The 18,199-nt window shown below is 35.6% G+C and overlaps 1 protein-coding gene across 1 annotated transcript in view; it reads right to left on the reverse strand.

Moving 5' to 3' along the window:
• LOC143237314 (transcription factor AP-2-epsilon-like) overlaps window positions 1-6,633 on the reverse strand; it is a 170,455-nt gene extending 163,822 nt beyond the window's left edge. The window contains exon 1 of the mRNA XM_076476424.1: window positions 6,500-6,633. Within this exon, the coding sequence (XP_076332539.1) occupies window positions 6,500-6,532 (33 nt within the window). The 5' untranslated portion in view covers window positions 6,533-6,633. The remainder of the gene's footprint in view (window positions 1-6,499) is intronic.
• Between the last annotated feature and the right edge of the window lie 11,566 nt (window positions 6,634-18,199).

Consider the following 18,199-nt stretch of genomic DNA (forward strand, 5'->3'; position numbering starts at 1 on the left):
CCTCCTACTCTTTGGCTTCTCGTTATCGACGAACACTGGGATTGATTATCACGGTATAACATCCCCACGGCTAAAAAGACTAACATTATCGGTGAATTGATAAGAATTTCCTACCTGCAAAGTGCGAGTCAGGTGCACAAACCATCAACCCGTGAGCAGTAATATTAATAGTTCTAAGTGCTATGTGAACAAAAATGAACCTGTTATATTATTCGTTGTTGTTTCTACATCTTTGCTTTTTGACAAAGTGGTATTTATTATAATGTATAAAAAAGTACGTTCTGTATGCACTGATGGGCACAAAAAGTAATTGTTACACATTCGTGAGTTGTTCAACATAAAGTGAGATAAAGACATGATTTGAAAGTGACAGATGTGAATTTTCCACCTTTCACCTCTCCCAACTCTCGCTTATGTAATGAGAAATACACTGATTTTTACTGCCACCATCTGTAAACCTAAACGTACAAATATCACTTACGTGTGGACCGATTGTTCATCGTGTAATAACAATTCTTGTCACGTTATTGTTTCTCTATTTCAGTTTCACTAAGAAATGTTAGTGCTAATTTATTTTGATAATTTCAAAGTTTAATTATTTTAATAGTTAAAAGTTGTTTTTTTACTTCTTGAAAATAATTTTTGTGATGATATAACTGCAAATAAATAACTTTGAAAATTAACATCCACACTTACTGATGGCTGCTTCGCAACGTAATGACACATTGAAATGTATTTAAAGACTGCTGGTATGGGTATTAAAACTTCAATTAAATGAAAGCACATTACAACTTTTCGACCTTGAGAATACGTGGATTCCACATCATTATGAATTATACGTCGAAGCTATAAACCAAAGAAAATTTGAATTTTTTATATTAGACGTTATAATTGTCGATGTATAACTTACACAAGCAAAAAAAAAACTACTATAATGTACAACTTATATTGCCCAACCCCTACAGATGACTCTGCGGTAAGCCTGGGGGTTTATAACGAAATAATCGGGATTCGATACCCGCTGTGGATAAAGTACAGATAGCCCATTATGTAGCTTTGTGTTTAACAGTAAACATAAAATATTTGAAACCATTTTACTACTGGCAAGATCAAACGTATATACTGATGCTTGACGAATACTTATTTGCATAATACTAGCAGTGAAAGGATTTCGTTTTCTAAATAATGTGTCTCTTAGATAACAAGTTCTGGATGATATGATTAACTGTCAAGCAGTGATTTATAGCTGAATAATTTTCGTTAACAATGTTAAGTATAATTGCCAATTGGTCAGTGACTGAACCCGTCATTAGGACGACAATACAAATGGGTCATATGGGAATTGAACAGCATGGAAGGTTAACCATACTGTTTGTTCCATGAACACTACCTAAACCACGATAGGTGACGGAGTCAAAGACACATCGCCTAACCGTGACAACTCATTAATTTTCCACTAGTTGTTAAAATATATAAAAAAGTATATTATATTGCATATATATATATATATATATTTCCTTGTCTTGTGAGAGTTGTGTATTTTATCGTGTTTAATAACAGGAAAACAAGCACTTCTGATGACATGACAATACACAACAAGCTTGCGTGAACACAGAACGAAACAGAGAGCCGCTGAGTTACTTCTCAATTGAGCATAAATATTTACCTCTCGTGGCCATAGAAATAGATAGGTTTTAGGAATAAAGTAGCAGTCTATAGCCGTTACTTGGCTCGACTGCCTGTTGTCTGCAACCCTTATGTCTTTGTTATACATTACTGACTGAGAGGTCGGACTAGCTTTCATTTTGTGACACACGTGCCAGAGACGTATTATCTTTGTATTTTGTTGTAGTGAAACGAGTCTCAATGGGGTTTTACTTGTGGTTACCATTTATGGGTAGACATATTAGTAGAGGGCGATTGGAAATAAAACCATTCTTATGCTCTTCGAATCTCTTTGTTGTAAAATACGTGTAATTAACTGGACAACTCCAGTACAGATGTTTTTTTTTGCTGATGAAAAGAATCAAGTCGAACTATTTGATGAATTCACTTGATCTTTTAAATGATGCTACTTAGCTTGATATGAACTGGAAAAACACGTGGTCTGTATGTGGTTAAAGAAAAATGAAGCTGTGGTTAGTTCGTTTCGTATATTTACGCAAAGCTACATAAAGGGCTATCTCCGTGAAGTGATCCCAAATTTTGAACAAATGAGAGAAAGGTCGACAGTACCCACCGCTAATTCTAGGGATATGCTAATAGAATATGAGATTTAGTTGTCACTCTGTTGACGTTTCCACGGCCCCAAATCATTGAATGATATTTTACAGAAATGGGGCACGAACCATTAACAGTCCGGCATAGCCCATAAGGATACTTGTTTGTCTGTTTTGAATTCCGCGCATAACTACACGAGGGTTATCTGCGTTAGTCATCCCTAATTTAGCAGTGTAAAACTAGAGGGAAGGCAGTTAGTCATCGCCACCCATCGTCAACTCTTGGGCTACTCTTCTATCAATGAATAGTAGGATTGACCGTAACATTATAAAATCCCAACGGCTGAAAGGGCGACCATATTTGGTGCGATGGGAAATCGAACCCGCGACCCTCAGATTACGAGTCGAATGCTTTAACCCACCTGGCCATGCCGGGCATGAGGATACTTTCGACTCAAATAATTAAACTAATGCAAGTTAGGCTTTACAAAAACCAGAGTGTTATTTATAAGTGATGTTTGTTTGTTTTCACATTAGTACGTCTATTTGCTTCTTTCACAAGGCCTGAAGCGAAAAATTTAAGCAGAATGAATCAGTATTGGAGTACCTTCAGTAAAGAAAACTTTAGACCATTACCATTCCTGAGAATCAACTGAAGGAATCCAGAACCAGTTGAAAACGTAAGAAGAATAAACGAAAAATAAATCACAAACCACTAATTTACTTTAACATAATCTATCTATGCTAGATAGAATTATACAATTCTACTTCGACTGTATGAAAAAGTCATACAAGTCAGATGTAATAATTACATTTTTCTTCCTAATAACAAATTATATCGTTACTAAAACTCATAACATTATGTAATATACATTTTCTCTGTTATACGGACATTAACTATGCTCAATTCGAATGGCACAGCCATGAATTTGATAAGATAATTGGATAATAATTTTGGACAGTTGTTTGTTTGTTTGGAATTTCGCGCAAAGCTATACGAGGGCTATCTGCGCTAGCCATCACGAATTTAGGACTGTAAGACTAGAGGGAAGGCAGCTACTCATCACCACCCACCGCCAACTCTTGGGCTATTCTTTTACCAATAAATAGTGGAATTAACCGTAACATTGTAACACCCCCACGGCTGAAAGAGCCAGCATGTTTGGTGTGACGGGAATTTGAACCCGCGACTCTCAAATTACGAGTCGAGTGCCTTAACTACTTGGCTATGCCAGGCTTATTTTGGATAATATTATAAGATTTCTACAGGTAATATTGTTAGTTTCAAGGACTTCATACTGAGACATTCGGAATAACAATATATATTAACATTGCGTTACGAAACCCGTCATTTGACATTACTTCAAGAGACGAAGATTGTTTGATGCAGGTTACACATTTTAATAGAGAGATTGAACAACATTCAGTACAATATATACTAATTTACGTAATTTTAGGTTTATACCTACACATGACTTGTGTGTGCGCTCTGGAAACGTAACATCATGGATTTTGGAATTGCATCAGTTGTTAACAAAGAATGTCGCTCGATCTTTCCAGCTGTTTAATAAGGCATTAACCAGAATATCATGAAAATGAAATGATCTGCGAGTTCAGCGGCTGTTTTCTCTTAAAATAACGTGAAGTTCATTAATTACGTTGTGAAACAGCACTTCAAACGCTAGGTTCTTGGCAAATCTCCCATGTTCTACTGAATAGCTTGAAAGTTCTTGTCTCTACATGTTCCACAGTTATGTCTGTCAACTGTTCTACTAGAAGGAATGTTGCAACTGTGGAAACTTTGGCTGTGATCCGTTCGGTCAGTATTGATGAAGTTTCTTTTCAGTCAAATATCAAGGAGCTCAGTTTAAGGAAAACGTCACTGAAGGATCTTCTTTTGAGCCAAGCTTCAATTACCCCAGTTTGAAGGAAACATCAATGATGGATCTCCTTTTGAGCCAAATTTCAAGGACTCAGTTTCAGGAAACTCTCATTGATGGAGCTCCTTTTTGAGTCAAGCTACAAGGACTCCAGTTTGAGGAAAACTTTATTGATGGAGCTCCTTTAGAACCAAGCTTCAAGGAGCCCAGGCTGAGAAAAACCTCATTGTCTTTTCCATAAAGCTGTTCCGGATTCCAAAGTTTTAGGCACAAATATTCAAGTGTGTGTTTTAACGCACTTTAAACACTGAGAGGCAACTTTTGTATATCCGTTTTAATATAAACACTTCTCATACACTTTCCAGGGTTAAGTTGAAAAGCTTAATTAATGATGGGAAGGTGGGGTCTTTACTAACATTAATTGGGTCTACCTCTTAGGCTAAACGTGTGTTTATTTCTTAATTTCGAGCAAGACTGCACAAGGACTATCTGCTAGCCGTCCATCAGTTACCCGTGAAAGACTAGAGGGAAGGCAGATAATCATCACCGCCAACTCTTGGGATATTCTTTTACCAACGAATAGTGGGATTAACCGTCAAATTATAATGCACGCATGGCTGAAAGGACGAGCTGGTTTGGCGTGACAGGAATTCAAACCCGCGACCCTCAGATTACGAGTCCAGCGCTCTAACCACCTGTACCTGCCAAGACAACACACTTAGAAATGTTTGGCAATGTAAAACTAATTTTTGCTACATTAACAACAAAACTACGATTTGTTTTCGTTTCGGTAAAGCCTTCAACTTCTGAGTCCAAATAACTGTTGTGGAATAGCTGATGCGTCTTCTCCATCGTCTTGTCGTCAGCGTAAATAGCATCACCGTAGCAACGTCGTCTTCTGAAACATCCATGACATTTATGACAACATTTCTTAATGTCACGTTGAATCAGAATTGTATCAATCATATCCAAGGCTTCTTTGATCCATTTGGCAATGTAGCAACAAATCCAGTTTCTTCTGGTTACCTGAAAGACATGTGTTCCAGAGTAGAGCTACTCGTTATACTTTGAGCACATTTTTTTTTCTTTAACCGGCGAGTTGCAGTTGATGTCCATCACTAGCAACTGTCCTGTCATGCTCCTTGTAATGATGGTGATGTCCATCGCTAGCAACTGTCCTGTCATGCTCCTAGTAATGATGGTAAGGATATCCTCAATACTAGTCATTCCATGACATACGAAAACTTCGAGGACCAGCATATGACACTGCCGCGAGGGACCTCTTTACCACACGATATGCAAATAATCTTTGGTTAAACTCTCAAATGTCCAGCCCTATTCTCGTGGCATTTTTAGAGAGGTTTCCGTTTGAATATAACATATGACGACATCTTTATTTCGTCTACACATGTCCTGAATCCGATGTCAAACGCGCAATTAAACAGACACTAGCATTCTTATTTTGATTGGAATATCTACAAAAGACTAGTTGCGTACTACTTACGGTGATATGTTTGTGAAGGCCAGAGTACGTATTACTTTTGGTGATATGTTCGTGAAAGCCAGAATGCGTATTACTTACGGTGATATGTTCGTGAAGGCCAGAGTACGTATTATATTCGCAAAATTACGGCATTACTGATATTGATTGTTTGACTTAAACATATTAATTTGCATTGCTACCTTGGTACGTAGATTTAAGACTAACCTAACCTTACGAACCTTACGAGAAATCATTGGAATTACAGAAGATATACAGCTGATGAGTCAATGTATTCGTACATTAGTTTTTATTATGCAAGAATATTGGACAATGTTGTTTTAGTCGATTTGTTCAGTTTTGTTCAATTCAAGTGTTACTTTTGGGTTTTCTGAATTGATACACTTTTCACCAGAAGTCTAATACGAGTAATCATTGGAATTACTGAAAAAACAGATGAATTGCGAATTACTTTAAGCTCCGCACATATAAGACATTAGAAGCGAAATATGATCTGTCTGGTGAACTGTTGAACATGCGCAAGTATATCAAGTTCTAAAACAGCAAAAGCTTCGGTTGTTCTGTTTACATTGAAACTTGTCGTTCACTCTGACTATGTTAAATTTGTACAGCTTTCACGAAACGGGAAAATGGATGTCGAAAATTTTTCGCTGAAATTTCTTTTTCGACAATGTGACAAATAACTAAATAAGGTGATATATTTCATACACAACAAAGCTTATTTATTCTCTCTTCGCTCTGATTTTTAAATGAAAAAAATGCTCCAATTACAAGAGAGGCTAAGTTGTAAATCTGTTTTTTTTTCTTTTTCCAATCGCGTATATATACACACATTCACAAAAAATACATTCTTATTTTGAAGTGCACTTATGTTTAAATTTAATGAAGGCTACGCTTACCTGCCAAGCACAGTCCAGCGCTAGGAAAGACATTGTTCGTACCAGCAGATTCGTCAGCCTCGTCACGAACGACAGTTTATGTTGGACTGGAGATACCGATTTGTGAACAATAGACGCTGGGCAACACTTTCTCCCCACGAAGACGTTAAACCGGGTCGACCGAAGTTCCTATCGAGCAGTTTGCGTGTTCTGCACAGAAACACTCGCGCATGAGGCACTCACTCTCTTCTCACGTGCAGAGGCGTGGCCGGAGGCAAAACGGATGCGGAAGGAGAGGTGATAGAGCAAAACTGGATGCGTTGTGTTATGTTGGTACCCAGTGCTATAAACAAAACAAATTGTATTTATATTGCGAAAATTAATTAAAAGCTAATTGTATGGATATCATTGCAAACATTTAAAACCGCTAGACGGCCAAATGGTTGTTGAATGTTGCTGTTTACTTTACTGTGATTGGACGGTGTTTAAACTCGTAAAGGCAACAAAAGAGGCGGTTCCATGACCCGCCCTGATAATTCTATTGGCCAGAGGGCATATTCAGCTAATATACAATAAACGTTTTAATATTTTTAATACAGAAAAAAGTTACACTGATAATTTTGGCAAAGATGTGCTACAAATTTGATTACCATATTATCTCATACAGGAGATGGAAGGTCAACAAACAGCAGTATTATCAATCACTGTGATTGAAATATACTGACAAAATTCCGACGTTCTCAATAAAAATTAAATACCAGGAGTAATACACACAGATTTTGGCTCTAAAAATGAACTGAATTTTACATATTGTACTAAGCTATGGCAATAAACCTGTTGTTTCTTTACAAAACTATTACAAATACAATTTTAAGTGTGTCGTATGTGAACAAAATTAAACTAGACAGTTAAATAGACACATTTCAGGCCCCGAGATGGCCAGATGGATTAAGGCGTTCAACTCGTAATCTGAGGGTCGCGTCTTCAAATCCCCTTCGCACCAAACATGCTCGCCCTTTCAGCCGTGGGGGCGTTATAATGTGACGGTGAATCCCACAATTCGTTGGTAAAAGAGTAGCTCAAGAGTTGGCGGTGGGTGGTGATGACTAACTGCCTTCCCTGTAGTCTTATATTGCTAAGTTAGATTCGGCTAGCGCAAATAGTCTGGAATAGCTTTGCGCGAAATTCAATAAAACGAACCTCGACACATTTTTTAAACATTTCACGTATCTTTAGGATTATCCTTTATTTTTTGTAAGTGGGAAAAAAAAAGTCCAGCTTAGTCTCGAGTTAACCATGAGAGTCCATTTACAGCCTATTTTATTTTTAAGTCCATTTTACTAAATGTTATGCGAGTTCATGCATCCGTTGGTTACAGGGCCCTTTTTAACATACGAGTCACATAACATATATGTACAAAACCAATATTAATATTACGATAAACCCTGTCAGTGTTGAGCGTTCCTAAGTATTTTGCATAGAGAACGATATATTTATTTTAACTTGATTGGCTAGTTCTTTACAATGGATGTCGTATCAAGCAATAGTATAAAATCATTCAATAGCTATATTTTGTTTTTAAACAAGTCTGTAGTTTGATAGTTTAAAATAAGGTTTTTATTTTTAAGTGTAAGTCATGTTCAGCATTACACTACGCGAGTTAAAAATTATTTCATTACACCTTGCTGACACTGTATTCATATTCAGATAGAACAACACACAAAACACACATTTCTTGGTCCGCATTAAAGTAGGTTGTTTGTTTTTTAATTTTGCGCGAAGCTACTCGAGGACTATCTGCGCTAGCCGTCTCTAATTTTGTAGTGTAAGACTGGAGAGAAGGCTGCTCGTCATCACCATCCACCGCCAACTCTTGGGCTACTCTTTTGCCAACGAATAATGGTATTGGCCGTCACATTTTTAACACACTTCCGACTGAAAAGGCGAGCATGTTTGTTGTGACGGGGATTCAAACCGTCGACCCTCAGATTACGAGTCGAGCGCCTTAACCACCTGACTATGCCGGAGCCTGTTAACGTAATGGTGTCGGTACTTTTACGTAGTGTGTCATAAGAGATGTATGATTACTCTAGTATTACAACTAAACCATGTAAAAGCAAAGAAGCAAGAAAGTTAATTATTTTGCCAAAAATTATCAAGTAGCAAGATTAGTTCATACTTAATATCTCAAATAGGTTCTTGAGAAATTAGCTAATTATGTTAATAATGATTATTGCCTGTGTATTAGTAATTTTGTGAACATATGTATCACTCACCATGAATCATGGTCTATAATTATGACACTGTTGCGTTTCGTGCTGTTCCAATTTTTAACATGCAGTTCCTTTCGACTTTCCGGTTCCCGATTTCTGTATGATCCCTGAACACTGGATTTACATTTTCCAAACTAAAATCATATTGACTGGAAAAGATCGTTGCTGAGTTATTTACATAGCATTAGATTTGATACCTAATGCTCTAAGAATTCGATTTTCTGAAAAATTTGATTTCCATTGATTGGCTAGCATTTTTAAATGTATAAAAACCGGCATGTTATAAACCTATACGGCTTTCTGGTAGGCAATGTCGTCTTTGAATTGTTTTTAAAATACAAAATGTTAGCCTGAAGATGATCTAAGAAGGTCGAAACGTTGTTCTCTGCTTTATTAGTAAAAGTGTTAATACCCGTACGAGCCGTCCTGAGATACAAAATGTTTATCAGTAGAGAGCGCACAGCCTCTCAAATTGAAATATACTAATGAGACTTATTTGCATGTGTTAAAAATGGAGACAAAGAGTTAAAGAGATCTATCTCTCTGTCACTTGGTTTTAACACTTACACTCACATATTTCTCTGTACTGGAGCTTATCACGTATTAGCTCAGTTGCATCATGGCAGAGAACTCCTCTGCCACCTGCTGTCAGTTGAATCAGGACGCGCAGAGTTGATAAGTTGGATATCACTTTGTTGTTCACAGATCTTATGTTTACTGTATTCACTACCTGAATAGTGTTCACAAGCTTATCTACTATTACTATACATATTATCGTGTGTACTTAAATACCTGTATGTAATAACAGTTTAAACGACTCTAAGATATCTGGTCTTATTGTACGATCTATTCTTTTATTTGTTTTAAGATATAAAATAGGCCATCTTTTCTGTGCCCACCAAAAATACTGAAACCCAATTTTTGTGGCTTATAACTCTTAAGGTTTACCGATGAGCCACTAGGGGGTATACGACCTATCACGAACTCTGCACTTATATAACTACATGTAAGCTAGAAATGTATGTACATTGTATACTGGTGTATCACTATCAACAACAAACGATATTGAATGTTTGGGATTTAGGTTGTCCCTGGACTAAACGTCGCAAATGAACCTTCAGCAAGTCACAACTCTTTGTGTCCCACAATATTCCTGGCCCAGTATGAATCAATGACGTTGGATTCAAGTTATACATTATCCAGTTAAGTTACTTTGACTTGATACAAAGTGAAACCAGAAGCGCTAGTATTTTCTTATGTACTGTCGAAGCACCGTTTATTTTAATATTTATCTATTGTAAACGAATTAGAATATACTGTTGTAGCTTGTAAATGACGTAGTAATTGATATGATACTTTTGGCTATACATCTTTTATCATGATTTCGTTCGACATATGATAGAATCTAAATTTGGTCGTGATGATCAAGATTAGGCTTAGTCATGTGTACACTAAGACTAAAATATTTTAAATTATTGACAAATATTTAATATATAATTTTTTATTGATTTTATTTTTCTGTTAGAACAGATTTCTGAGAAAAATATATGTGTTCGCTCCTCTACATAGAGCTTTCTCTACCCATATCAGCCGTTTTTACATATATATTTTTCTCTACAAATGGGTTTTCTCGTCATCACAGATTTCTGAGAAAAGAAACACATGCCATGATGCGATCTTAAATAGTGCAACATATATAATGTTCGTTACTAAAATATTCGATATGTTTCAAAGAACCACAGTGATAACACCGCCAACGGTTGGTATGAAACAGAGACTTGAACCTGTAGCCTTTCCCAACACAGTATTTTATCCTAGTTATTTCTCAAGTTAATGTGTTGGTTGCAACTGTCTAGCAGGTACTTAAAAAAATAACTTTAGTGCAAAATCTTTTACAGATTAGTTTTATAATGAAAATTTCTGATCATCGTGTACTGATATATGATTGAAAGAAATATGAAAATAGGTTTTTCTTGTTAGTTTTTTGTAACTTATCTGTAACAACCAATATTACACGTGGTAGATATGCAGCTCGGAAGTACAAATAATTATTGCAGAATTAATTTAGTGTGTACAAAAAGGGAAAACCAAAAACATTTGATTTCATATTTTCTGATTATTGACAGATTCCAATGATTTTTTTTTTTATTTTTGTTTCTTTGTTTTCGCGGCAAAGTACTAAAGGTATTTGACGTCATTTCTAATCCTGAACTGCCTGCGGCAGCACCAACCGCTCTTTGCTCTTTACCAATGAATAGTGGAATTGACCATCCCATTATAACGTTCTTACAACTGACGAAAATGTCTAAATGCTACCTTAACTGACTAATTGGTTGATTTAGATTTTTTTAAATTTGGAACATTAGTAATTTATATATCATTGGTTCTTTGTTTGAGATGTTCGCTCCAAGCTATATAACGTCTACCAGCACCGGTCGTCTGAACATTAGTAATTTATATATCATTGGTTCTTTGTTTGAGATGTTCGCTCCAAGCTATATAACGTCTACCAGCACCGGTCGTCTGAACATTAGTAATTTATATATCATTGGTTCTTTGTTTGAGATGTTCGCTCCAAGCTATATAACGTCTACCAGCACCGGTCGTCTGAACATTAGTAATTTATATATCATTGGTTCTTTGTTTGAGATGTTCGCTCCAAGCTGTATAACGTCTACCAGCACCGGTCGTCTGAACATTAGTAATTTATATATCATTGGTTCTTTGTTTGAGATGTTCTCTCCAAGCTATATAACGTCTACCAGCACCGGTCGTCTGAACATTAGTAATTTATATATCATTGGTTCTTTGTTTGAGATGTTCGCTCCAAGCTATATAACGTCTACCAGCACCGGTCGTCTGAACATTAGTAATTTATATATCATTGGTTCTTTGTTTGAGATGTTCGCTCCAAGCTATATAACGTCTACCAGCACCGGTCGTCTGAACATTAGTAATTTATATATCATTGGTTCTTTGTTTGAGATGTTCGCTCCAAGCTGTATAACGTCTACCAGCACCGGTTGTCTGAACATTAGTAATTTATATATCATTGGTTCTTTGTTTGAGATGTTCGCTCCAAGCTATATAACGTCTACCAGCACCGGTCGTCTGGGCAAGAAGAAAAGCAAGTAGTGGGTTACTCGAATCAAATAGAGAGAATTGACTTTCACTCTTATAACACACCATCAGACGATATCGCGACTTTAAGACACTAACTATGTGTCCTCAAATTTACTTTTTGGCACACTTAATAAACATGCACATTTTCGAAAACTTCTGTAACATATAAAAGCATAAAATATTTAACCCAATAACATGGTAACTTTTCTTTGTATAAATTACACATCTTCAACAGCCAAGAATAATCTTAAGGTGAGATAAACTGTTGAAGGACTAACCAGTAAACAGATCGATCAGTTACAAAGATGCTAAAGGTCTACTTGGCTGATAGTTCGAAACTGTCTTATTTTTCCTATTACGAAATGATGGAAGAAACAAAAGCAAGATACACGAAAATATTTTAAATTTAGATTTTCATTAGAGTATGGAACGTAACAAATAGATGTCTGATGATCTTGTTTAACATTAGACAAAAGTTAGTTAAATAAAACATTGTTTATTTATATTACGTAACATAAAGAATAGCGCAAGAAGTCTTAAATATTTTATACGATTCTCGGATCCAACATTTGGAGAATCATATTCTATCATTAGCATTCTCTTGAAACAAATCCTATTTTGTTTGAGATAATTCGCAAAAGTGAATGTAAAAGATATACAGGATTTCCTTGTCATACATATAATTATTTTATTTTCAGTTTTTATAAGGGTTTTAAATGTGTTCGCATCGGTATATGTAGCAGTAACGTCATAACTTGTCATTTGAACGTTATTAATCGCTATGGAAAAGGGGACCTTTCGGTGGCATTCAGCAGAAAATAATCGAGAAACTAAAAGTCAAGCTTTAAGCGCTTATTTATGAATTCAGATCTGGAGAAAACATTTTCACTGTGCCATAAACTTTCAACAAAATCTTCTTAAACAACGTACCCTTTAATTACGCGTAGGCCATACGCTCGTGCTTTATCTTCTGCACTAGAGGGCTTATATCAAATATTCGATCTTCTCTTTAAGTTAACAAAGTCCGCCCTGCGTATTATATGTTAAGTAGAAAAGTGAATATTTTGGGTATGATTACACTAGACGGCTCATTAACTCCAATAGTTCTGTATCAATTATCCGCAACTGACAAACCCCAACGCTACAACACTATACAGCAGCCTTCGGCTCGAAGGTAAACTATATTTTATTTAAATAACAAATAAATTTTAGGTAGAATTTAAATTGTTCAAAACTCTTAAACTGTCAGTAGAAATAAAGGATTAGGCAGGGAAGATATAGAGATAATAAATAAAAATACAATATCGTTAAACCTAACTTAAAACACTAAACATTGGTTGTAGAGCACCTAACATACCTAAAACGTTAAACCTAAAGGCATTCTAGACATGTGGCCACAAGAATATCCTAACTTTCTTAGCAATACAAAAGCAGGATATTTAAAAAAAAATTCAAAAACAAAGTTTAAATACGATATTTTTCCTGTAATTATTAAAGTGATGGATTCTAATGTATATCTTTTATCCTTCACTAGCCTTGATATACTGTCTCATCAAGCTGAATTAACTTCTCTCAAATTGTAAGTAACCACACTTCTCTTCTTTTGAAGTTCCTTATCCCTTCATAGTATATCTCCATACTCCTTCCTCAAAAGTTTCTCAACCCTTCGGAGTAGATATATTAATTTATACCTTAGTTAGTTGTTCATTTTACACTGAGGGTAGTAAATGAAACGAATGACTTAGAAATATATACACCTATTTTATCTTATGCACGGTATTACTATAACTATCACAGTTTTTATCACGTATGGTTTTACATAAGTACAGAAAATGAATTCCTTTAAAACAACGTTGTCATTGTTGTCCTGAGTTTATATCTATCACCCAACGTTTTTTAAAGGAAACTTTGTTTTCTTCACTGAGAAAGAGACTAGAATAACATATTTGTTGATTTATCCTTTGACTATGACTGTTAAACTCATGTCTCTACGTTAATTAGCACTTGTAAACCTGACTGATTCTGTGATGTGTTCTTAGATCATGACTTAAAGATTCTAAAAAATGTCTAAACTGAACGTATCACAAACAGCAAAACAGAAAGATCAGTCTGGATATTTATTAAATATTAAATACTTGTTTCTTTGTTGTTCCTTTTTGTTCAAAGTTTCAACCTGATTTTTCCTTAAAATAAGTATCTCGATTAAATATGCAGAAGTATTACATATTCTAAGTGTATAAAGTATATATGTACAGTAAAACAGTAAAACCTGTCTAAGCCGGAAACCGCATATTGCGGAAACCTGTACAAGCCGATAAAAACATTTTGCAGCATAATCTTAAGATTCCTCTTATAAAAGGCCCTCAATATGACGGAACCTGCATAACGCGGACGGAAAACTATCTTCCACCTACCTCATCTATCAACAAGTAGGATTAGAACCTGAGTAAGGCGGAAGAAATGTTTCTGATTAAATATTAATTTCTTATTTAATTAATAATTTCTTTATATATTAATAAATTATTGTTTAATTAATAATTTGTTTCAATATTAATAAATTTTCGGACATTTTGTTACAGTAATTATTGGTTAAATATATTCTGTTCTTTTTTCTGCCGTCATTATTCTGGAGGTCGCTATTCGAAAGAATGATTGACTGTACTTTTGGTCGCATTTTCTCATGAAAAACTAGAGAAACCATGGGTGACAGGAAGAAGTGAAAATCTGCGCTGTAACAAAAATTGAAGGAAGAATCAACTTCCTGTGGAACGGAAAGCGAATAATAAAGTGTGCATGACTAGTGCTATATTCGAGGAATGTTTGATCAAATTGTTTGTTTTTTTGAATTTCGCACAAAGCTACCCGAGGGCTATCTGCGCTAGCTGTCCCTAATTTAGCAGTATAAGACTAGAGGGAAGGAAGCTAGTCATCACCACCCACCGCCAACTCTTGGGCTACTCTTTTACCAACGAATAGTAGGATTGACCGTCACATAATAACGCCCCCACGGCTGAAAGGGCGAGCATGTTTAGCACGACGGGGATGCGAACCCGCGACCCTCGGATTACGAGTCGCACGCCTTAACACGCTTGGCCATGCCGGGCCTTGATCAAATTAAGCAAAAGAATGGAACAAGAAAATAGAAATATTCCACTTTTCATAGATAATGTAACTTGTCACCCAGAAGTTCAACTTTCAAAATGTTCATTTAGTCTTTCTACCTCCATGTACAACATTAGTTCTACAGCCACTAGATAACTGAATTGTACAGAGTATAAAACTGAAATACAGAAAATTGATGCTTCAGCATATTATTGCAAACATGGACGACTGTAAGAGAGCATCTAAAATGACCATGAAATTTGACATGTTAGATGCAATTGCATTTTTAAGTCATTCAATCAAATGCGTAAAAGATGAATGCGTAATAAAGTGCCTTCGAAACTGTGGATTTATTATTGATGCGTTTTTCTTATAGCAAAGCCACATCGGGCTATCTGCTGAGCTCACCGAGGGAAATCGAATCCCTGATTTTAGCGTTGTAAATCCGTAGACTTACCGCTGTACTAGCGGGGAGCATTTATTATTGATAATGGCATAGATTGTGGAGAAGTTGTTTGTTAGGACGATTCTAGTGAAATCCAAACTCTGACTGAGAAGATTGATGCAGATGATTCTGTGAACGCGGAAAGTTTCGTGAACGTTAACAAGAATGTTTTAACAGAAACTGATGAAATTGATTTAAAATATATAATAGAATCACAAGATGGTAACCGTGTGAGAGATTCAGAAGATAAACAAAATGGAAAAGATAGTGAGGAAATAGAAATTCTTACTTCATCGCAAGTGTTAAGTGATATTAACACTATCAAATTGTATGCAAAAATGAAGGAAAATTAACCTCATGAAAAGGCCCGCAGAATTGGCGTTTTCTTTTAACCGCATGAGAAAGTCTATCAAAAAAAAGTTGAAATTGGATACTTTCTTCAAATTAATTTGATTAAGATTTTGTGTACTTGAGTATATTTTGAATGTCGATATTTGTTCTTATTCTAATAAGTATAGCATAAACAGTATAATAAGTTTATTCACAAATGTCTTACTTCCCTTGAGTCAAGCTAATATTTCGCTAAAAATTATATATAATTAAGGAAATACATGTTCACTATGTTTAAGCCGGTAAACCTGCTTAAGCCGGAAATTTTACTCAGTCCTGTGGAATTCCGCCTTAGACAGGTTTTACTATGTATTATTCCTTGTAAATAATGTCAAGCAGATCACATTAAATTAACAAGAAACCTCCACTTGTTTCCAGTAGTACTATCTTTTTTCACCTGCTTCCCTCTAATTAGACAACTACATTTCATATTTGTATGTGTAAAACAGCATAAAACGTAGTATCGGAATCTTCTAGTGTGATTTTCACCTTGTACTTTTGCATACAAGTAATTAAAGAAACTTTGTGCAGCCTGCCTGCTGTCATTTGGTGGCAACAGAAGAAGAAATATCTCCTGTTTTATTTTGTGCATATTTTTTCCTCACCAAAGGTAATTATCAGGTAGATTAATCTTTGTAAGAAGTTTTGACTTTTGTTACTTTTATTTTTTTGGGGGGGTTACTCTGGCTGTAGTTTTGGAAAACACAACACGTTTTTCATCCTACCTCATCTGTAAAGATTTCCATGTGTTAATTTCTAAACTGATAAATGAAGTTGGTTGAGGGAAGGAGCCCCAAAAATAGGGCAAAAATTTCCGTTTAATTTTTGACGTTTCCATTACAGCTTTGTTTAAATCTAAATCACAAGCAGACATGCTTCGTTTTTATTTAAATTGTCCGACGTTTTTATTCGTCATGCCTTCCCTAGGAAGTTGTTGTATGCCATCTAGCGTAAACACGTGTTAATTGTGCTCGGACATGGAATTTGAGGATTCACAATTGCTACAAGAAAGCATCCCTCATTTTGGAGTTGTGAATGATAGTCACCTCTCATTGTTGGATCATGAAACAGTGGTTCAAGAGTTGGCGGATTGTCTGTTGACTAAGCCTTTTCTCTAGCTTGTCACTCCAATGTTAGGTGAGTAAGTGTAGATAGCCCTTGTTTATCTTTGTGAAAATTCAAATTACAACCACAACAATAACTACAGTATATCCACTTATATTGCTGTTTTGCTGAATATTTAGATCTTATTTGAGTGTTTCCTATAATTATTACACAAGATGTCTGACCATATTTTATCTCATATCCTATGCTCACTTCCTTGTATACTGAAGCGTCTTTTTTGTGTGTGAATTTTGGCTTTCTGTAACTAATATAACAAAATATCCCAACAAAGGTTTGTTTTGTTTTGTTTTGTTTTAATTTCGCGCAAAGCTACTCGAGGGCTATCTGTGCTAGCCGTTCCTAATTTAGCAATGTAAGACAAAAAGAAAGGCAGCTAGTCATCATCACCCACCGCCAACTCTTAGGCTACTATTTTACCAATGAATAGTGGGATTGACTGTAACATTGTAACTCCCTCTAGTTTCTAGCGTGATAATAAGTCCGCAGACATGCCGCTGTGCCAGTGGAGGGCGAAGCAAAAAACATCTGATGCAAGATGTCAGCAGACCTTTTGGAATGTGTTTTTATTTATATAGCCGCATTGTATTGTAAAGTAATCAACAAATGTCCTACATATTAGCTTTGTTTGGACAATATATGTTGTTTTCAGACGTTTGTATAAATTAATCCTGTGAACAATATTTACACTGACATTATTTGGAATAAAGTGGAATTTACAATATGTTTTTTTGCTCGTTCGTTAAGATTATTTTGCACTTCAAGCAGAGAGAAAACCATCAGCGATTCACATTCTATAATTAAAATTAGCTCCGACAGTTATAATTCTTTCTCGAAGCTATGTTTACTTATACATTTTAAAATATACGTATTATGTAAGTACCTGTTTTAGGCTTAATTTTATTACACACATTCTATTGAAGAAGTTTCCCCTTAGAAAAGGAAGGTCGGAAAAATACATGAACAAAACACACCCACACACACCAAACGAGTTTCTATAACACACTCATTCCTTTTTAACACGTAGATGAAGAGTTATAATTTCAGATTAAAATTAAGCAGCCTGGAAAAATTACAGCTAATTACAGCTCTCACACCATGCTTGCTAATTATTTATACGTTCTCCACGAGAGAGGGAATAAGTTTGTTAGTTTTGAATTTTCGCGCAAAGCTATACGTGGGCTATCTGCGCTAGCCATTCCTAATTTAGCAGTGTAAAACAAGAGGGAAGGCAGCTAGTCATCACCACCCACCGCCAACTCTTAG

Source organism: Tachypleus tridentatus, chromosome 13 (assembly GCF_004210375.1).
Source record: "Tachypleus tridentatus isolate NWPU-2018 chromosome 13, ASM421037v1, whole genome shotgun sequence".
Lineage (NCBI taxonomy): Eukaryota > Metazoa > Arthropoda > Merostomata > Xiphosura > Limulidae > Tachypleus > Tachypleus tridentatus.